The following is a 22,806-nucleotide window of genomic DNA, read 5'->3' as shown; positions in this document are numbered from 1 at the left end:
GTCTGCTAGAAAACCTTGTTCTTGTTTTCTGAATAATAAAATCTCTTCTTTTCTAAACTTCTTCACCATTTTTATAGGAACTATTCTGCTGACTTGAAGCAAGCTCTTGAATTCATGTGCTTAATTGTTCATATAACTGCCTTGATTTTTCCCGCTTTCTAGAACGTCTTTCTGAGGAGGAGGAAATGCCTACGATGCAGGCTTGTGTGCAATTAGGACCACTGGGAGCATAGGGAGGGTTGGGAAACGGGAGCTTCAGAGGGGAGGCAGGCTGTGAAGAAGCGAGCAGAAGAAGGAAGGCCAGGCAGAGGGAAGCGAGGAAGCACGGCATGATATTGCTCAAGCTGGAATACACCTGAGGCAGAGGTACAAGTTTCTGATGGAGAATTGGAAGTGGCAGAAGGGAGATTTTATGATGGTCTGTGCCTGGAGGTCGTGGAATTGAGAGCAATATGTAAGGAAAGAAAAGATATTTGGTGATGGCTCTGAGTTTGTGAATTGCTATAATTCTAATAGGAATAGAGAGCAAAATGTAGAAGTCAGTTCAACTTTGAATATGTTGACCTTGAGGTGACAAGGTCTGACATGGCATGGGTGAATTGAGTGCAGGTGGCAGTGTAGGTCAGCATTTACTGAGACACAGGCCTTTTAAAATGATTTCTGTGATGCCACAGATAGATGGTTTCAGAGAGGCTTGGTTTCTCTTCAGGGGATGTTAATGCTTAAAGGGGGTTAAAAGTGACTGGTAGTTTGGGACTGCTCGGTTTTTCTGGGGTCTGTTTTTGCATTATAGAGTACACAGAGATCTTTGATAAGCTAGCAGTGATTTCTGTAAAAGTAGATACAGTGGGGGATTGAATCAGGACCTCATCATTCTGCTGTTTCACAGAGCAGAAACGTGAGCTATTTTGAAGGCTTACGGCATGCACAGCCTCAGAAAGACTTGTCTGACAGCCTACAGCAGCGCTGTAGTCCATGTCAGTAATTCTTTCCAGCATCAGGCTTTCAGGACCAGCCCTTAATTATGTGCACATCTGGTCTGCTGTAGCAGTTCCCGACTGCTTGCAATAGGACGTGTCTTTTTGTCTTCAACTGTTCCAGTTACAAGGGTGCTGCCAAGCCAAGTAGCTCAAAATGCAACTGCACTAGGACAGCGTTAATCTGTCATAGGGAAGGATTTGTTCTGATTTAGTGTTCAGCAACTCCAAAAGCGAAATGCGTTAGACACTGGAAAACGTGATCTTGGTCTTAACGTTTGCATAGTTCAGTACTGGCTCTACATATAATCAACTAGAAGCTGAAACACCATAAGACAGGTGCAGAAAAACCAGCACAGATTGGTCATACAACTTTTCTACAGCGCATTTGCAGAAGCCTCACAGTCTTGATTCTGGTAGCACGGTGGTGTAAGGAGAGTTTCTGCAGGCAGGACCTCAGTGTAGACAGCAGTCCTGTCGCCTGTTGTCTCTGGAAGCATTTAATAGTGTGCAATTACTCTTAAGTACCTAGCACCAATTTAAAACAAGGATAATGTTTGTGTATTCAGGCTGTTCTATAGTGTCATCTATTTTAATGTAGAAATGCCTGTGAGTTATCTGAACTTTCTCTTTTTGATAACATTTCCACATCTTTGTACTTACTTTATTAGGTACCCATGCATGCTCATTGCTATTTTAGCATTGTTTTTGTCGCTTGTAACTGAGGTGATTGCCTGAGGCAGCAAACAGAAGTAGATACTGAGGAGACAGACAGGAGCTAGAAGCTAATGAGAAGAGCTGGGCTAGGTAGAAAGGTGGGCACATCCTGTGGTGGAGGAGTGCTGAGAGATGGATTTCTATCACAGGGGCATGAGGTCAAAAGGGCCCACTATATTCAGATTCTTGGTCTGAGATAGGAAGGATCAGTTTTTAACAAGTTAGAGCAGCCAGAGGTGTACTTTTGCCTGCAGTCAAATGGCTCTTTCCCAAACTGATACCAAACACAGCTCAGGAGTTAGCTCAGGGACCACTCCTGGTGGGCAGGTTGGTGGACGACCACCATTTTATGGGGAAGAAGTAAATTTAACCTTATGGACACAGACTGTGCCATGCCAATTGGCTCCAATACCTGACAATTATCCCATGCATGTTTAATTTAATACTGTGGATGTGATCTTGAGCACAACTCTCACTGCCTTCTGCAGACAGACTCCAAGCCAGAATCTGCAGCAGGAGATACCAGTGAAAAGTTTGGCCTAATTATTTTGCCCGTACAGGGACAGATGCAGCCCTGATGGCATCCCATAAAGGGAGCTACATCCATGATGTTACTCGCACCTGCAAGGCCCTCTTCCCCACTCTCCCCAGTCCCTCCCAGGTCTGCACTAGTAGAGTGGAGGGGATCTTCCAACCCAGATGACATGACTAACCTGTTTTACAGTTTGGCAGTGCTATCACAGTAACCGGAGGTACTGGATATGGGAGGAGCAGGCAGGAGAAGAGAGTACGAGGAGGCCTTGCAGCCTGAGAGGGAAGCTCAGCACAGAGGGCAGACCCACGAAGCTCCTGGTCTGACAGCTCTGGTCTGAAAGAGAGCTGTGAGCCCTGAGCCATCCCGGCGTCTCTCCTGTCCTCTCACGTTTGGGTTCTCACATCCAAAGTCATTCAGTTGTCAGAACAATTTCTTCCCTTGCCTAGGCTCTATCTATAATTCATTAAGGAAACCAGAAATGCGGAGCCATCGGCTTTTCCCACCCATTTCCCCATGGAAAGTGATGGAAACATGGGCCTAACGTGGTTTGTAACAGGACGTGAATGAAATGGTTGTAAAGCCCAGAAGCACTGATAGGACACTGAGGGGATGGTTGGTGGGAGAAGTGCCCATAGAGAGCCTCAGCCCTGGCAGCGGGCACGGGGACATGCCGCCATCTCCTGTCGTGCCTCCCAGGCCACCAGGTCTGCATGCACAGGGTCTGGCCATCCCCAGGCTTTAAAGGAGTTCAGGTCTCGATCCAGGCTTTTGCAGCAGCTCCCTCATGAGCTGAAGTTCTCACTCTACGCACTCCCAAAAACTGCAGCCTTCCCACGCTCTTTTGTATATCTCACGCTCAAATTGCTTGCACGTTGTACCCTTCTGTCCTCACTCTGAAATGCCCGAGCTGTGCTTTATCCCTACAGAACTTGTAAGGAAAAATAACACATTATTCACAGTAAAAGTGTAGGTCATGTAGTGAAATATCTGTCTTTCTGAAACCACAAACATAATTGTGCATTTAAGTGCAATTTTGAAGAAATGGCTATGAGTGTTATTTGTCATATAGATTCCACTAATGGTAAATATTGATGTCTAAAAAGCAAGAGAAAGTTCCAACAAGGAGGAGAAATTCTATTCAATATAATGTAAGAATTAGTTTTCTGAACTGATAATGATTTTGAAATCTGAGCACAAGCCATCATTGGCACTTTGCCCTAGATGAAATAACTTTTCTTATCCAGGCATCCCAAGTCTGTCTTTATTATTCCTTTTTATAGAATTTAGTGTCAACAGTAACTTGAGATTTCTGAAGAAAGATACCCTTGCTTTTTTTCTGGAAAGAGTGCAGCTAAAGAAATCTTCATCTTCAGAGATCTTCACATTCTGAAAAAAAAAATGTTCAGCTGACCATTATTCTGTCCCAGTGGTGTCTCCTCGCAAGGTTAAGCTATTCAAGTCTGGCAGTCTTTAAAGGGTGGTAGCAGGATATTTTTTCGAGCCAGGCGGATGACAGACTCTGTGAAAGCTGCATCCTTAGCAGCAGGGTTTTGTTCACCCCTGAAGCACCATCACAGGAGCCGTAGCCGTGAGGACAGCAGGCACAAATACCTTTCCCCTAACAGAAAGCTTCACCAGAGGGCAGCACGATATAACTTTTTATTGTAAAAGCAGTAGTTAACCATTTCAGGTGTCTAAGAGATTTTTGACATTAGCTGCTTGTTGTCCCGTAGTCATGATTGCAAGTAAGTTTCTGTCTAAAACTAGCTTCTGAAGCAGCTCCCAAACCCATTATATTAACCATACCTTTTAGTTCCCAGGCATTCCCCAAGTGGAAGCAGATGAGTCCGTTGTATTTTCAATGTCCTCTCTGTCAGGTCTCTGTCCCAGGCTGGTCATGGTAGCTGGTGGGTGCTTGCCCAGCTTCCAGAAGAGCCCCTGTGTCAAATGCACCTGCCTGAATGAAAATGACCTGTTTTATCCTCATAGTTTGGGAGGCGTTGAACAGTAGGAATGAGTCCTCTGATGGCACCACCTGAGAAGGGTGCTCTCTCCAACACAGGGTGAATACAGGCATGCTTTGTTTACATTATATTTATATTTACTTGTTGCTGTTCTGTACTTAAAGCAGAACTGTTGAGCAGCTTCCAGGTCCTTTTGCACAGATGCCAAACTCCTCCAGGAACTAGAAGTGCCGCAGCACTTGACCATTTCTGACCTTTTTCTCTCAATTTACAGTCAAAGCTTTGGTGTCTGCATTCTTGGCCTTTCACTGCAGAACAAGCACAGATTCTGTCCTTGGTCATTTGCTTTCCTCCATTTGGCTTCTGCCAGGTGGGGTTTCTCATTTCTGGCTTCAGTCTTGCGCTTCTTGGCACTCACACATCTCTCTCCCTTGGCTCTCTCTGTGATCTCACTCCTTTTTTAAGCTCAGCTTAAAAAGCTTCTGCTCATCACACAACTTCCTAACTGGCTGAAGTTTTCAAGGGATGCAACTTTTCTGTGTGTCTTTACACCATTCATCCTTAGCTTTCCTTAGCTCAATATTGTATGTATTTAAAGACCAGCAGCCTTATATGTAGAGTAACTTTTCCTGCTGTGTTAGCTTTTGGCATATCACTTAGTCTTTTGAGAGGAGAACAGTATTGCTCTTCAGAGTAAATATCATTCAAGACAACTTTATGTCTGCTCCAAAAAAACAAATAACCATGTGTTTGTTTTCAGAAACGTGCTTTGAAATCCCTATTCTTATTAACCTTTTTTGCCTAATATTTGAAAAAAAAAAAAAAGGATTTTTTTTTCTCATTTGTGTTCTCTATATTTATATACTTATTTATTGAGAAAACTAAAAAAAAAAAAACCAATAAAACTGCTGGAAAAAAACTCTTATTCAGTTTTTATTTTCTTCCCTTTCTATTTTTGTCCTTCTTCCCAAGGAAGAAAGAGTATTAGTGTGTTTAAAAGGCAAAAGGATGAAAAAAAATGAAAGTAAAAAACTGTTTTATAATAATTTTAAAATATTTTAACAAGTCTGAAAAAGTATTTGAAAATTCATTTCAAAAAAAAAAAAGTTGAAAAGCAAGTATTCTCTTTTCAAAACCCCTACCAAGGGTTTGGAGCCAGTTAAGGGATCTGGTGCGGTATGCTTTGTGGTACTTTCTAAGTAAGGACAGCCCATCATCTCTGCAGGAATCCATTCCAGTGCACCTAACCTGAGAGGTCTTTTGGGGCATTACACCAAGATTCTCCCAACGAAATCTGATTCCTGATTCTCTTAATGTCTCTCCATTCTGCAGTCAGTGATGTGGCTATGACTCGGTGTGGCCATAACCCGAGTTTTGCTTTAGAAGAGGGATGAGGTAGGACTGTACCAGATTCACATCTGCAATATGTATCACCTTTTAGAGCAGTCTTCCATTGTTTTTAAATGTTTACTTTTCCAAACTCTTAACAAAATAACCACAGAAGCAGATGGCTCAGCATGTCGGCGAAATCCACCCTGGGTGCTGGTCCAAGGCAGTTGCCCTCACCGAGTTCTGTGCTGTGGCAGCTGTTGGGCACTTACTGATGCTCAAAACTACCACTAAAACACATCCTGCACTTGGACAACGCATGTGACACCTGCTGCTCCCTCCCCGTCCTTTGTGTTTATGGGTTTTGAAAAGTTACAAATTATCTGACTTTCCAGTTAGTTGGCCAAACTAGAAATACTCAGCTACACTTTGAAGCCTGTCTTTCTAGGACCAGCAACTTCTTTATTGTTTCATAAACTTCATCTTTTGGTCTTTTTCACATTATTCTTTATATTCTCTGTTCCCCACAACAAATGTAAACCAGGGTAAATTGGACATGGCTAGAATGACTCAGAAAAAGTAATAAATTCTGTGTTTGTTTCTCACCTCTTCAAGCTATTGCAATGTCATTAATAACTTAAAATTTGTTTTCACCATGGATTAATTGGTAAGAATTGGCTCCTTTTAGAAGGTGTCCGGAAGTGTGATCCTGCATGGTAGAAATTAATGAACCCATTTGACACAGGAACAGAAACATTACTTTCTACGTAGTAAAATAACTCGGTTATTGTTTATTCTGCTGACTCAACAGATTTCCTTTGATGTGACTGGCATTTTTCTAGAAATTAAACTTTTTTCTCATAATATTTTAGTAACAAAATGGCAACATAGTGGTTTTTGATACAGATATGATTTTGGTACCGAATTGAACTTGTTATTAAAAAGTGTGATTCTGCCATTGTAAAAAAATACAGATATACATTTGTACATACGTATTTCATATGCATAAACTTGCATAAACCAAATATATGCATACAACTAAAATATATTTTCTATTAATATTTGACAATGTTTGTTTTATGTCACCATCAGAAATGTAACTGAGAATTTTCAAGTAATTCATGTCAGTTTTAGACGTTATTCAATCTTAAGTTTGGGATGCTTTTTTTATTCCCATAAGATAACTACTCCTTTCTTGACCATCAGGTATTCTACCTGAGAGTTTATCAATCCCAAAGTAAAGCTGAAAGTCTGCAAATTGACCTTGTATTACTTATTTCTAAATTATGGAGAAATAGATATCTTCAGCTGTGCAGAATGAAAAATTCCTTTTTTCTTTTTTTTTTTTTAATTTTGCCATATGTCGACAGTATGTTATATTAACAATATGTACAAACGTTTAGAACATATTGAATAACAAAATTTATGGATCGTAAATGCTGTTAACCCAGGAAGTGTCTGCAGGGGCTGCGGTGTTGTAGCAAAAGTTGTGTTTATTCAAGTTCTAAAAAAACACTGTGTCTATTTTTCTCATTAGTTGTTATCTTAGGCTTCTATTTAGTTGGAGAAAAGGAAAAAAAAAAAAAGAACAAGTTCAATATTACTACTCACATTACTACTCTTCAGACCAACTATTAAGAAAAAAAAAGTATTTCACATAGAAATAGATTAAAAGATTAGATCTGATCCACTGTGAGAAAGATTTTTGCAGTATTCCTTTTAAAATCTTATCTAACTTACTTATCATTGTGCTTGAAATACCAAATCCCACGCAGGCAGGAGACAAGGGAAGGACGTAAAGTCCTGCTGCAATTCTGCCTTGTTAACTTTGCAGAAGTTGTTTTTCAAAGCTCGCTTTTCAATGAAATTAACAAATATCATTGTAAAATAGACTACTCTGGTCCCTGAAATGGATTTATAAACTTTCTCATGAGTACGGAGATGTTGTGCTACATTTTATTCATGTTGAGATTGTAGATACATAACAGCTTGTGTTAATACTTGACAAAGTTTGTTCTATGTCACCATCAGAAACGTATCTGAAAATATCTTTGGCTGGCTGTCTTGCAGTCAAAACTGTTTTTTTGTAAGATCTGGTTTTGAAAACCTCTCCTGTCAGATTTGGAGTTGTCAGATTCATTATCTTCAAAATCTGTGCTAACTTCCAAAGATGTTCTTCTTTCTGCAGAAACAGAAGCTGCGTTCAGCACAGATGCCAGCCTTCTCCAAGGAGTAACCTCTCCATCCCCAAGTGACACCAGCTCCTGCTAGTATCATGGGACCAGACGGTGGCTTCTTCAGCAGTGGACGGGTCCACATCATCCTGTGGGGAAGCCTGGCAGCTGTGACAACACTCCTGTTCCTCACCTTCCTCATCTTCCTCTGCTCCAGCTGCAACAGGTATGGCTTGGGAGCTTAGGAAGCAATAACACTTCTCAAGTCAAGTACTGCGTGGATTAGCTTCCCGAGTAACTAGTTAGCAAGAAATACTGAGGACTTATGTACAGAAATAAATTACCACATTGTAGTAAATTAATGCAAAGAAGTCATTCTGTGTTTTCAGAGGGATAAGTTAATTCACACTACCCTGCCTTCTGCATCCACAGGCGTGTCTGTGGGTTGGCTTACGATAGCTTTTTACCCTCAGGGTAATTTATTTGGGATCTCAGGCCTGACAGCACATCTGTTTTCAGAGCAAACCTGAATTTAAACAGTTCATACTGTTTCTTCTGCTGTAGAGGAATAATCTCAGAATTTATTTTTGGTGTGAAGGAATAATGCTGTAGTGCTTGCTGAGTGCTTTCTTGGACATTGATGGCAATGCCATGCGGCGTGGCAGTGCCAGCTCTGCTCTAGCACCATCCATCCTGTGCCTCACTGCTGGATCCCTTTGGCATAGCTTGGCTCTGTACATTCTTCTGGGTAGTAGATCACACACACATAGACACACACACAAAAACTAGCTAAAAACATTTTTAAAGATAATAATCTGTTCTGAATAGTTTCTTTACACCAGCGCTAGTATTAAATGATGCTTTATAACTAGCTGGAGGAGTGGGAAATGTCTCATAGTGAAAATTTTCACTCTCTGAAAAACTGCACACGTGGCAAAGCTTCTTTGCAAACCGTGAAGGAGAGCTGCTCTGAGCAGGGAAAAGGGAGAGGAAGGGCTGCACAACTTGGCGTCATCTGGGAGGGAGAGCCAGACCAGCAGAGGTCTTCTGCGAAGATCCAGCCGTCCCCAGGGGTTTGCAGGACAGGAGCAGCATGTTAGTGCTGGTCCCTGCTGAGGAAAAGGCATCGGCTGTGTTCCTACACCTCTGGTTTAGCGTGCGGTGCAGTGAGCTGGAGCAGGTAAAGCAGCAGCTGCTGTTAGCCCCTCAGTCTTTCTGCGGGTTGCCCTCCTCCCGGGGATGCCTTCCTCCTTGCAGCACACACGTGCAGTTCTGACTGCCTAACTCGGCATTTGGGCTGTTGGTCTCGCCAGGCTTTCTGAGAGAACAGGCATTTCTGCAGAAAGATCTGGAAGTAAAAGTTTCTGTAACATGTTATCAATCGAGAAAAAGAGGTGGGCTAACAGGACAGAAAAGTATAGGTGAAAAGGAAAGGAAGGTGATTTCTATGTATTTCAGCTTTGCTTTGGCTGTTCCTGGAGACCAGGGAATTGATCCAGACCAAAATGATTAAGAATCAGACAGTGCTATTAATAAATGGCTTGTACTTACACCTTATCCTTATCTTCTCCACAAGAGATTTCACAAGTACGGGCACTTCTACTGACTTTGTTCATTCAAATTGCAAGGCCCCTTCAAAACGTTGAAGCTCAGCCTTGCTGAGAGGGAGCTGGGAAGCCTGCACTCACCCCACAGTGGTAGACCTGATCTGTCAGGCCTTCACAGAGAGAAGGGAGCTAAAAACCAAGGGACCTGCAAGGGGCCGAGTCACAAACACTGCTGACTCTGAGTTCAGCCTCTCCAAAGGGTGGGATCATACAGGTGTCTGTCCTGCCTCGAAGACACCTGCCTGGAGAGTGAGGACACCTGCCAGAATAAGAGCTGTATTTCCAAAATGGTAGAAATGGGAAATCCAGTCCATACTGTGAGTCCTGTGAAGTACCATTGAAGCAGCATTCATCTTGAAAAGCCTCAGCTGCTATGTAATTTGTAGGCCTTCTTGAACTGCTCATGGTTATTGTTAATTATAACTAGTATCCTAAGTGGAAATAAGATGAATTTTGTGAGTGTCTTCTGCTTCTTCATGTGATCTTACATTAAACAAGAAAAAAGGTTGCCTGTGTTTGCTGTACCTCTTCAGATATGTTCAGCACCACCCTACCTTGCTGGTGACCTTACACAGAAACCTTACCTGTCCCCGTAATAATTTTCAGTTATGGGATTTGTAATATTGTGGTGAATCACAGTTCTGCTCCCCGCAGGTGTGTAAAAGCTATTAATGATTGGCATTTGTGGAATAGTGTAATCTGTAGTAACATTTTATGTTGCCTCTTCATTAAGGGAAAAGAAGTCCAAACATCAGAATGGAGATCATGAAAATCTGATGAACGTGGTAAGTGTTTATTTCTGGCAGCTTGTGTCTTCTCGGGGTTGGTTTGCATCAGGCCCCTTGCAAAATACTGCAGGTTGGAAAACAGATCAGGAGCTTAGAGATTGTTAAACACAGGAAATTTTAAAAGTTTCAGAATAGGAAGAGGAGGACAACTTCTGATGATCTCAATAATTTGCACTTTTTGTTGTCACTCCATATCTCCTGCTTTTTCTTTCATTTGGGTTGCAGCACAAGTGCAGTTTACCCATTTTTCAGCTGCTGTCTTCTCACTGGTTAAAGCTGTGGTAATTTCTATTACCATAAAGTCTGGAAGGGAGGTCACCCTGGACATACTTGCATTTGTTTGTTTTAACGTCTGTAAACACATAAATAACTGTTTGAGTATAATCAGCATGATTTTACCCTCCTGCCAGTGATACATGCGAGTCAGAGTCTCTCCTGAGATGAGAATGAAATTCATTGTGCATCTGTTCATGCAAACGTGTGTTCTGACCACGTGTTGATTAAATCCCACTGCTTTGTGTTGCAGCCTTCCGAGAAGGAGGTGTTCAGCCACTCCATCACGAGCTCGGCCACGGAGCCGCCCCCCAGCAGCGAGCAGAACGGGGCGCTCAGCAATGGCGAGGGTGAGCAACGCTTCCTTTTTTTCTCAGTCTTTGCTCTGCTGAGCACTCAAAGTGATTCACATACATTGAAAGTCAAGTATCACTGGAAAATATTTTGCTCAGCTGCACCTAAAAATAAAACGTGCTCTGGGTTCAGCGCTGCTGGGAGCCGACTGCTCGCTGTGGCACTGGGGACTGCGTCCCCTCCTTCCAGCTCCCCTCCAACCTCACTGTGAAGCTGGTGGTCAAGCTATTAAATCTTTACCCCTCAGGGACAAGTAACCAAAGGAATTTCTAAACTTTCCTTTTGCAGTTTGTCGCAGCTCCTGTACACTGACTTGTTGCGTTTGGGTACGCTTACATCTCCGAGTGACTCAGTGCGCAGGGAAAAGCCCCCTGGAAGGGGGAAGCATTGCTGCTTGCCACCAGTCACCACACATTCAGCTGTCAGAAGCTGCTACTGAAAGGCATGCTGTCAACTACCAGACAGTTTTCAGACTGTCAGATACTACTCGGCTTACAATTTGCATAGCAACCCTTTCACATAAGAGGAAACAATTTGCTTTAATTTCTTATTTCACGCTTTAAATATCCTTTTTGTTAATAGTTATTTTGCTGCTTCTGCAAGCCTTTCAAGCAGGGGCAGGGCTATGGGAGCAGCACCAAACATATTATTTTTTCTTTTGACCAACCTGCCAGAGTTTTGTTGGTGGCTGCCTGTCTACGCCAAGCCCTTTGCAGAGCACAGAAGTCCCTGAGGGCCAAGGCCAGAAAGGGAAAACATGTTCCAGCTTTCTCAGGCTGGTCCTGATGTTCCTCAGGAAGTCTGCAGGCATCCTGGGGAGTGAACAGAACACCCTGAATGTGACTTTTTCCTCCCCAGGTGTATGCAAGAGGCAAGCAAATGGAGAAAGTTGTTTTCCCTTTCTTCTCCTCACGTTCCCATTCAGACAATGATTACCATCCCATGCCTGAAATTCCAACCTGTGTTTTTCTGTCAGGTTACAGCTCCTAGGGGAGCTGTTGTGTGAGTCTGCATGTCCAGTGCCCAGGGTAAAGAAATACACGTGACAACCACCAAATCAGTGGCACGGATTGCTTCAGCAGCACTTGGTGTCATGATGTCAAACACACTAAAGGAAATGGAAGAATAGGTAGATTATTCCAAGAGAATACCATAGGAACTGTACTGTAAAGCTGTCCAGAAGTGATTTTTCAAAAAAATGGTGTCTCATAAAGTAACATATCATTTACTAACTGAAACATGCTTGTATGTACCCACATATACATCCCTGAATGCAGGTAAATGTCACACGTGTGCATTGTAAGATGAAAGGTCCCCTAAATTTCAGTCCCTGATACCCTCTTTGTGACAGTGACACGTGGTCCACTTCTGCAACTTAAAATAACATGTTCTGCCTAACACTACTTTCTGAAGTCTAATCTTCTCTTTTGTGCATATGGCTGGCTTGTTAGTAGGTTGTCAACCTACATTATGTGGTGTGAGACTAGGAGAAGCACGGCACAGCCTTCCAGTAAGGACCTCCTGGTGCAGCGTGCCGTGAGGCTGACTTAACAAGGTTGGGCAAGGTGTGATTCAGAGGAGAGTTTGTCCAGCATGTTGAACAAGGTGAGGGCTGGGCAGGGAAAAAGCAGGACAGCCTTCTTTTTTGATTACAAAGGATAAGGAAGTGGAAAGAGGAAAACCTCACAAGATATTTCACATGTAATTGGTTTGAGGCTTCCCAGCAGCATTCCCCATCTGAAACTACTGAACAGTCTGTAAGCATTCAACGTAACAGAGTACAAGCCAGCTGAACCTAAGTGCCTGCCTGCACCTACCCACCCAACCTGTTCTTATTGTGAATACTGTTGCTCTGTAAAGTGATTTGGGGGTGCACAAAGCATTTAAGATGTTGTCAGAATGACATTTTAACAGTGGAATGCAGAAAGCTCTGTAACAGAAAGCTTTTTCTAAACTGAAAACATGATAACTACTGGACATTTCCAGGAATTACTGTCATTTATTCTTTTTAATAAGACACAAAAACAGAGTAACGTAGAGAATACCGAATTGTATTCAGCTTTCTTAGTCATGTGGTTGTTTTAAATACTTCTTTATAATTTTCTCTAGTGCTCTCAGAGGACAGTACAACTGCCTGTATCCAGCCTTATGAAGAAGTACAAACATCTGTCTCTGATCTGCTAGATCCACAAGACAGTCTTGGAAAATCCATAAAATGTCACCAGAGCCGGGAACTACCCAGTATTCCCCCTAACAATACCATGGAAACCATCATCTCAGCTAGGAATGCAGAAAATGATCAAGGTCTTGGAATGGAAGGGCCTTACGAAGTCTTAAAAGACAGCTCCTCTCAAGAGAACATAGTTGAAGACTGCTTGTATGAAACTGTGAAGGAAATCAAAGACGTTGGAGCAGCAGCCAACATGGAAAGAAGCTGCAACAGAAAGTCAGCAGCTTCACTGATGGTATCTGAAGGTCAGGATCAGAATCCTGAGTGCAGAATTGAATCGGCAGAATACGCATCTGTAGACCGAAATAAAAAAAGTCGCCAAAGCGCTAATTCAGAAAGCCCTCTTGACAACACACCAGATGTAGAAGATGAGCTTCCCCCTCCAGTACCCATGAAACTTCTTGATGAAAATGAGAACGTGCAAGAAAAAGAAGTGGAAGAAGGAGAAGGAACAGAAGGAGCAAGTGAACCAGAGAAGGTAAATACTACTTGTCCTTGTCAAACAGACAGATAATCACTGCAGAACACACAGGGCAGAGGAATATTTTTTGAATAACAAAAAAAAAAAATGGCAAGAAACAGAAAAAAAAATAAACACTCAAATTGTTGCAAGACTGTAAAACACAGAAATAGGAAAATGCATGGTACAGCATTACTCTTTAATAAAAGCATGTATTCGTATTGTTGGAACCTATGTGTAGGATCCTTGCAGCATGCTGTTCTTAAAGCTTTTCTCAAACATTATCCGGAAATTACATAGGAAGCCTCTGCTTCTTTATTTAATGATATTATACTCATAGGAGCAATTACAATAGGTATCCACTGCTTTTGTTAACAACCACATATTGTTCAAAATCTCGCCCTTGTTTTTTTTCTAGTAAAACCTGAATTAGTGGAACAAAGAGTGAGACATTTTTGGTAGATGCCTTAGCTTTAGACGTGCCTCTTCTGTTGGGCCACTTCAGCTTAACTGCTCAAAGCCTTATCTGGTCTCCCTCTGTAGGAGATAATAGGGACAGAAAAACAGGGAGAGGGATCGCAATTGTAGACTTTTAAAACATAAGATCTGCTTTTGGTCTTGTAGCTGATATTCAGCAATTCCCACATAAAAAGGATCACAAAATAATAAGTACTAAACTAAATATCTCCATTAAGCCAGCCATAAGAGCTGCAAAGACTTTATCAACCTGTAGATTTTATACTTGTTGAATTCTGTTTGTCACACATGAACAGAGTAATGAACTTCTACCTGGTGAAATCACAGCCAAAAGTTATGTTTTCTCAACAGCTTATTCTTTCTCCCAGCCTAAGGACAAATTAGTGGTGAAATCCTTGAAAAACAGAGTGATAACATTTTCAACAAGCTGTTTTACTAGTCTTAGTTTTTCACCAGAATTAATTGCAAGAATACTTTTGAATCATTGCACAGAGTTGTCACAAATTGTTGAGTTCACATTTTTCAGAACTAGTTGAAATAATTTGTAATTGTGAAGGAAAGGACTGTGATTTTAACAGGTTAATATAACTTTGGAGTCTGAGTTGTGAAATAATATTATGTATTGACAAAAATTTCCAAAAATCTTCAGGTGTGTTGCAACATTTTAATGTAAATATTTACCTGAAAAATCATAGGAAAGCTGAGGTATTGTTACTTGCTTCTGTTTGTTCTCTTGTTTGAAGTACTTCAGTAATCCAGGCAGAGGGTAGAAAAATACCTTGTTAAATAACTGATTAACCATGTGTTGTGGTTTAACCCGGCTGGCAGCTAAACACCACACAGCCGTTCGCTCACCCTCCCCCCTCCCTCTCTGGGATGGGGGGAGAGAAACGGGAAAGTGAAGCCTGTGAGTTGAGATAAAGACGGTTTATTAAGACAGGAAAATAATAATAACAATAATAATAATAATAGTGATAATGGTAATAGTATTAACAATAATAATGTGTAAGAAAACAAGTGATGCACAATGCAATTGCTCACCACCCGCTGACCGATGCCCAGCCTATTCCCGAGCAGCCGGCCCCCCCACCCCGGCCAGCCACCCCTATATATTGTTTAGCATGACGTCAGATGGTATGGAATACCCCTTTGGCCAGTTTGGGTCAGCTGTCCTGGGTCTGTCCCCTCCCAGCTCCTGCTGCACCCCCAGCCTGCTCGCTGGCAGGACAGAGCGAGAAGCCGAAAAGTCCTTGGCCTGGTGTAAACACTGCTCTGCAACAATTAAAACATCAGCATGTTATCAGCGCTCTTCTCATCCTAATCCAAAACATAGCACCCTACCAGCTACTATGAGCTACTTAACTCTGTCCTAACTGGAACCAGGACAGATATCCACCCCTTATTCCATACCATTTATGTCATGCTCAGGTTACACTCTGTCCAATACATTCTAATTAATCACCATTTTCATCTATGATATATAGCAATCATGGTAGTGATGACATACATTATTATATAATAATTAACATACTACAATTCAACTCATGGGCTATTCTCACCCAGTATCAAATCCCCTTGAGGTACACACCGGACCTCCCCATTCTTTTGCATTACCCACCAAGTGCATCCAGGTCCCTGAGCAAAAGCAATTCCACGAATAGGTTTGCCTTTTCCTGAGGCAGGAGTAGCCCAGACTGTTTTACCCAGCATGTTTCTTACGTGCACTACAGGAACTTTATCCCCTTCTACAGTGCGTAACAGGTTTGATTGGGCAGGTCCAGCTCGGTTGGCAGATCCCCTGGTATTGACTAACCAGGTGGCCTTTGCCAAATGTGTATCCCAATTTTTGAATGTCCCAGCACCCATTGCTTTCAGTGTAGTCTTCAACAGTCCATTGTATCGTTCAACTTTTCCAGAGGCTGGTGCATGATAGGGGATGTGATACACCCACTCAATACCATGTTCTTTGGCCCAAGTGTCTATAAGGTTGTTTCGGAAATGAGTCCCGTTGTCTGACTCAATTCTCTCTGGGGTGCCATGTCGCCATAAGACTTGCTTTTCAAGGCCCAGGATAGTGTTCCGGGCGGTGGCATGGGGCACAGGATATGTTTCCAGCCATCCGGTGGTTGCTTCCACCATTGTAAGTACGTGGCGCTTGCCGTTGCGGGTTTGAGGGAGTGTGATGTAATCAATCTGCCAGGCCTCTCCATATTTATATTTCAGCCATCGTCCTCCATACCAAAGAGGTTTTGACCGTTTGGCTTGCTTGATTGCAGCACATGTTTCACAGTCATGAATAACCTGTGCTATAGTGTCCATGGTCAGGTCCACCCCTCGATCACGAGCCCATCTGTAGGTTGCATCTCTACCTTGATGGCCTGAGGTGTCATGGGCCCATCGGGCTATAAATAATTCACCTTTATGTTGCCAGTCCAGGTCCACCTGAGCCACTTCAATCTTAGCAGCCTGATCCACCTGCTGGTTGTTTTGGTGTTCTTCAGTAGCCCGATTCTTGGGCACATGAGCATCTACATGGCGTACCTTTACAACCAGGTTCTCTACCCGGGCAGCAATATCTTGCCACAATGCCGCAGCCCAGATGGGCTTGCCCCTGCGCTGCCAGTTGTTCTGCTTCCATTGCTGTAACCACCCCCACAGGGCATTTGCTACCATCCATGAATCAGTATAGAGATAGAGAACTGGCCACTTTTCTCGTTCAGCAATATCTAAAGCCAGCTGAATGGCTTTTACTTCTGCAAACTGACTCGATTCACCTTCTCCCTCAGCAGCTTCTGCAACTCGTCGTGTAGGACTCCATACAGCAGCTTTCCATCTCCGATGCTTTCCCACAATACGACAGGACCCGTCAGTGAACAAGGCATATTTCTTCTCATTTTCCGGTAGCTTGTTGTACAGGGGGGCTTCTTCAGCACGAACCACCTCCTCCTCTGGTGATATCCCAAAGTATTTGCCTTCTGGCCAGTCCATAATCACCTCCAAGATTCCTGGGCGACTGGGGTTTCCTATTCGAGCCCGCTGAGTAATCAGTGCAACCCACTTGCTCCATGTAGCATCAGTTGCATGATGCGTAGAGGGGACCCTTCCTTTGAACATCCAGCCTAGTACCGGCAGTCGGGGTGCCAGGAGGAGCTGCGCTTCAGTACCGACCACTTCCGAAGCAGATCGAACTCCTTCATATGCTGCCAATATCTCCTTTTCAGTTGGAGTATAGCGGGCTTCAGATCCTCTGTATCCCCGACTCCAAAACCCCAGGGGTCGACCTCGAGTTTCCCCAGGTTCTTTCTGCCAGAGGCTCCAGGTGGGACCATTCTCTCCGGCTGCGGTGTAGAGCACATTCTTTACATCTGGTCCTGTTCGGACTGGCCCTAATCCAAAACATAGCACCCTACCAGCTACTATGAGCTACTTAACTCTGTCCTAACTGGAACCAGGACACCATGTAATTTATAAAGCTCTAGAGAATCAATATGAACAAAGGGAAGGCTACTCAAAATCTAAAAATTGTTTATCCAGGCTCCTCAGTGCACATTCTTAAAAATAATGAGCTTGTTAGGTAGAAAATTAAGATATGTCTGTCGATAATAATCCATCAACCCTTCCCTCCCCCCAAATTCAGGCCACGTGTAATTTCTAATTAATCTTTTAGAGAAACAGCTTTCAGTACTAATGACATTTTCCCTACCAGGTGTGAAAAGACTTCCAGAAAATCATTGTATTTCCCCATCACTGATACAAAGGAAATGCGTTTGCTGCTCAATAGCTCCCCAGCACACCGTGTATACAATGTCAGTGACTGCAAGGACTGGGAATTGATTAAAATGGTTCAGGTTTTGAAGGATTAATCAAGAAATGACACATGCAGTCCCCTAAGTGCCAGGAAAAAAAAAAAGGTGTTTGTCTAATTAAAATTTATTCAGAGCTAAAGTCGTCCTGAGTTAAGCCTCGGCAGCATCAGCTCGTTCCAAAGTCCTCTGCTAGGTACATGCATTATGCATCGAGGCGTGTGCCTGTCCTGTCCTTGAGAGCTACAGCTGCAGCAGAGTTGGAAATGGTAATTGATTGAATATATAAATGTCATTATTGTCAGCATTGTACGTGGAGGTGGTTGTGGGATTGTTTTTCTGTTGTGGTGATGATAATTCTTCCCTCTATTCTGCTTCTTCACACAGTGCACAGCAATGCCTGTTTTTTCAGACGTGGCAACCAAGAACAAGATGTTTATGGAAATGTATTTTATATTTGTAACTCTTTTAGTTAAACAGACTCCATAGGCGTCTCTTCTTGCTTCCTGTCATGTTTGGGAAGGAGCAAGGTTGGCCAAACCAGAGCCTGCTCCAGAATTTAACAGCATGAAGAGCAGTTCTGGTGCCACTGGTTGTGCCCGGCACTGTTTCATTACCAGCAGAGGTGTGCCCCCGGGTAATGCCTGCTGGATGCAGAAGAAGCACGTTGCCTGGTCAGCATTCCCCACTGCAGCACTGCCAGGCAGTTGGTGCAGGGATAATGGATCGCTTCAGGGGCCAGACATGTCACGAACAGGTGCAAATTTGTTATCCAAGTTGGTTATTGACCATGACCCAGAAAATGCCTTTGGAAGGTTTTGGTGAAGAAAGGTGAATTTAATAGCACAAGGCCTCTTACAGGCCTTTGTGAGCTGGAAAAACTTGGGTGTAGTTCTTCTAATAAAACTGGAGAGGCAAAATACTTTTTCTTTAGTTCTTTTTTAAGCAGAAAAGGCGGTACAGATCCTCTTTTTCACCCAGGCCTTTCCAGAGTGAGCAAACCCGGGAACACTGGTAGAAATGCTCTCTGTGTGTACATTTGGCTGCTGCCCATCTGGTTTCAGACTTGCACAGCCTGAGGACGGGCAAAGCACCTCTTGCAAATGCACCAGAGGAGAATGGTGTTCTTGTTCTGGTGCCTGAGTCAGGAGCGACAGCCAAGCCAACGAGCAAAAACTCCAGTGCTGTTGAGGAACAAAAGGAAAGTGGAAAGAAAATAAGGACATGTTCTGTTTGTGTTGAGGCTTCAAATGTAATTAATAAAATTGCTAAGTACAAGATGTTTAGGAGCAAGTATTTTCTTCTGTATCCTTCAAAATCAATGTGTCACAGGTTCCACATTTAGAAGAATGCTCCGTACCAGGGAAACAAGAACAGGTCTGTTAGCACTCGGGGGTGTTTCTCAATACTGGATTGGGAAACGATAGAAGGGATCCTGACACATGGTGCTCACAAACATACCGATTAGAGAAAATTACATCACTGCAGATTTTTTCTAGCACATATTTGTTTTAATGGCCAAAGTTGACACTAGTAACTTACTCCTCAAGACAAAATGTATCCTGCAAACAAGAACAAATAAACTGAGCACCTGTAGTATAGCAGATTCAATAAAGGGCTATGCCAAAATGCATTTGAACTTCTTTTTTTTAATTGGTGAGTAAGCAAACCACAGGTTAAAGAGTACATTCTCCAGCCAGTGAGACAGAAGTAAGAGAGATGTTAGGCCAGAAGGAAGCCCCACCAGGAGCAGACTTCAGAGTGCTTTGGGTCAGAGTCTTCCTCAGAGCCGCATGGGGAGCCTGAATTTTGGAATTTTCCAGAATTAAACCACCAAGAAAAGTGAAAGTAGGAAGGAATCTGTTGTAACGAGTCTCTTGTGTATCTCATATGTTTCTGGAAGCAATATTTAATTGGCTCTGCTAAAAATAGCTCTACTTCTCCATCTTGGTCTGTACTGGAGGAGGTCTGAAATATTTTAAATGGAAAATTTGCAGAAAACTCCAAAATGTGGAGCAGGAGTTCAGTAAAGTCTGCTTGCCCTGGTGGGGAGGACTTGCACATCTGCTGTGAGGTAGCCAGGGTTCTGATTGCCATAAAAGTCACAGAATCACAGAATGGTTTGGGTTGGGAGGGAACTTAAAGACCACCTATTTCCAAACCCACTGCCATGGGCAGGAACACTTACCACTAGACCGGGTTGCCCAAAGCCCCATCCAGCCTGGCCTTGAGCACTTCCAGGGATGGGGCATCCACAGCTTCTGGGCAGCCTGTGCCAGGGCCTCACCACCCTCTGAGTGAAGGATTTCTTCCTGATATCTCTAGTTTAAAGCCATTCCCCCTTGTCCTATCACTACACCCCCTGACACAGAGTCCCTCCCCAGCTTTCCTGCAGGCCCCCTCTAGGCACTGGTAGGCCGCTGTAAGGTCTGCCCAGAGTCTTCTCATCTCCAGGCTGAACAACCCCAACTCCCTCAGCCTGTCTTCATAGGAGAGGTGCTCCACCCTCTGAACATCCTCATGGCCCTCAACTGGACTCATTCTAACAGCCCCACATCCTTCTTGTGCTGGGAGCCCCAGAGCTGAACGCAGGGCTCCAAGTGAGGCCTCACAAGAGCAGAGCAGAGGAGGACAATCACCTCCCTCGCCCTCCTGGCCATGCTGCTTTTGTTGCAGCCCAGGATGCAGTTGGCTTTCTGGGCTGCAAGCACACATTGACAGCTCATATTGAGCTTCTCATCCACCAACACCCCCAGGTCCTTCTCCTCAGGGCTGCTCTCAATCCATTCTCCACCCAGCCTGTATTTGTGCTTGGGATTGTCCCAGCCCAGATGCAGGACCTTGCACTTGGCCTTGTTGAACCTCATGAGGTTCGCACAGGCCCACCTCTGGAGCCTGCCCAGGTCCCTCTGAATGGCATCCCTTCCCTCCAGCATGTCAGTCATGCCACACAGCTTGGTGTCACTGGCAAACTTGCTGATCCTAAGACATTCTTTGTAATGGTAAAATGGTTTTCCCCAAAGTTTCATGATCCATACGCTTTGTCTTATGCTTTGCATGCTTGAAGTTAGACTTGACATGAAACCAAGCCCTCCATCCTTTAGTAACTTTGGCACATGAACCGGATCCAGACAAATGCTTTGACAATTTAGGTTCCCCTCTCAGGGTGCATTGAAGTGGGTCATTTCCATATGCGTGGCTTTGAAGGTTGTGAGTGCACCTCTGAGTAGTTGCTACGTTTCATGGAGGATGAAATGGAGGAGAATGTAGCTGCCCTGCAGAGCTTCCAGAGCCCACTGAAGGAAGGACAGTAATCGTAAGGAAGGCTCCAGTTCAGTGCAGTTCTTTTGTAATCTAGGATTGTATCTGAAGATCAAGCAGAAAGCCGGCTAGTGTTTCACAGCACCTCAGTTTTAATTGTTCAAAAGCCTCTGCAGACACTTTTTTTACTTCATTGGAAGGTTAAAGGCAGGGATAGAGTGCAGCAGAGTTTGTTTTAACCATTACATTATTTTTGCCCCTTTTAGGTCAGCACAAGAGCAGATACATTAAAAAGCTCTACTAACCTCAGGGCTGTTATCTCCAGAGATGTACGCTGGATATTAGCTCCATAAAGTGGAACTAGTGAGCAAATGACCATAAAATACAATGTATTGATTGTAATGTGAGGGTTTTATTGTAGGTTCCACGCTGTTGACTGGTAATGAGCCTTTTTTTTTCTTTCTTTCTTCCTTTTTTACAGAGGCATAGTTCGATGTCTTACAAGTCTCGGGAGGAAGATCCATCTCTTACAGAAGACGAGGTAGGTTTCTTGCATGAAATTCAATAACTAGCTAGAGACCTTTTTTCAGGCAGAAATTAGCATAAGCTCCGCATGATTAAGCAGGATCTAAGAAAGGTGAAAATTGTCTGAAGGGAAAATGAAAGCTGAAGTTTTTCTGTACAGAGTTTGCACTGTCATATTTGTGAAATAGACGTATTTATAAATTTCTGAATAGAAGTATTCTAGCATATGGCTTTGTCAGGCCAATAGGCTTAAAAAAAGGTGTCTAAAAATAATGAGAGACCTCTAAAAATAATGAGAGACCACAATTTGTTGATCATTAGGGCAGCTCCTTGGTTTGGTTGCCAAGTTCTACTTAAGAGGTTTGAAATGTGCCCTACCTTTCCCATTCAAAGTGTATGGGGCTCTGAAGCACAATGAAAGCACTGGAACATAAACTGTCCTTTTAAATGTTTGTTAGTCAAAGAAATGGAGGAGATTGAAACAGAGATAGAAAAGTGAAACAGAAATAAGATTGCTTGTGACCATATCCAGTGCTTCTGTACAATTTGATACAAATCCATGGTGGTCTTGCATGCTTGGGAAAGACTTTAAACGTAGCAGAGGAGCTGTATGGCAGTTACGATGGTAGGTACCAGAGAAGCAAAGCAAAGAATTTCAGCCTTGTGGCCCACGAGAGGGAAGTTATGCACATCGACTGACAGAGGGAGTCAGGATGCACTGGGCACCAGCCAGGAGAGCAGGGACACATGGACGTGGGCTTCTCCTTCACCTCTTCATGAAGGGCCACCTTTGTGCAGCGGTTTGGGCATACCACCTCCTCTGAGTGCTTTTCTAGAATACTGCTTATATGACTTGTGTCATTTGAAATTTACTTTTGGGGAGGTTTTTCTACCATTGTTGAGGGTTCACTGTTCTACCCCACCCCACGTGGAGCCAGAAGGAGAGAAATTCCTGCTCCTTCTTGTGTTTGCAGCAACCAATCTCTGGTCTTCAGTTCTGATAGGCAGTGACTGAGGTGCAGCTCAGGTACAGGCTAGCCAAAGGAACAGACCTTGCATATCAAGGCCAGCACTGACTATTTGCTGTTTTCTGATTTTCCTCCTGTTTTTTAATGTTCTCTTCACGTCTTGGTCCCTCCTTGGTTGCACCTATAGAACCAACAAATAACTGCTGTCCTATTGCAGTGTCTGTAAAAGCTGGTGGGTAGCTGCTACGATTAAAATGAAAGAACAAAGGTCAGGCAGCATCCTTTTGCATTCCAGCAGCTAAACCTGATCATCCCTTTGATACCTGTCTCATTCAGCCCAAGTTGGCTCCAGTACCCTAGCAAA

At 43.3% G+C, this 22,806-nt stretch overlaps 1 protein-coding gene across 6 annotated transcripts in view; it reads left to right on the top strand.

The window, feature by feature from the left end:
- PAG1 (phosphoprotein membrane anchor with glycosphingolipid microdomains 1) overlaps nucleotides 1-22,806 on the top strand; it is a 112,998-nt gene that overhangs the window by 80,023 nt on the left and 10,169 nt on the right. For 4 of the 6 annotated variants that reach the window (XM_048068287.2, XM_048068285.2, XM_048068286.2 and 1 more), the window contains 5 exons: nucleotides 7,711-7,922; nucleotides 10,037-10,088; nucleotides 10,618-10,714; nucleotides 12,828-13,426; nucleotides 21,431-21,490. In XM_048068287.2, the coding sequence (XP_047924244.2) occupies nucleotides 7,798-7,922; nucleotides 10,037-10,088; nucleotides 10,618-10,714; nucleotides 12,828-13,426; nucleotides 21,431-21,490 (933 nt within the window). In that variant the 5' untranslated portion in view covers nucleotides 7,711-7,797. Of the gene's footprint in view, nucleotides 1-225; nucleotides 367-435; nucleotides 455-7,710; nucleotides 7,923-10,036; nucleotides 10,089-10,617; nucleotides 10,715-12,827; nucleotides 13,427-21,430; nucleotides 21,491-22,806 lie in introns of those variants that run through there. The other 2 variants (XM_013172416.3, XM_048068289.2) reach the window with 2 other exon arrangements.

Source organism: Anser cygnoides, chromosome 2, assembly GCF_040182565.1.
Source record: "Anser cygnoides isolate HZ-2024a breed goose chromosome 2, Taihu_goose_T2T_genome, whole genome shotgun sequence".
In the NCBI taxonomy this organism is placed as follows: Eukaryota; Metazoa; Chordata; class Aves; order Anseriformes; family Anatidae; genus Anser; species Anser cygnoides.
Note: the sequence above shows the minus strand (reverse complement) of the source record. Positions and strands in the feature narration are given on the sequence as shown.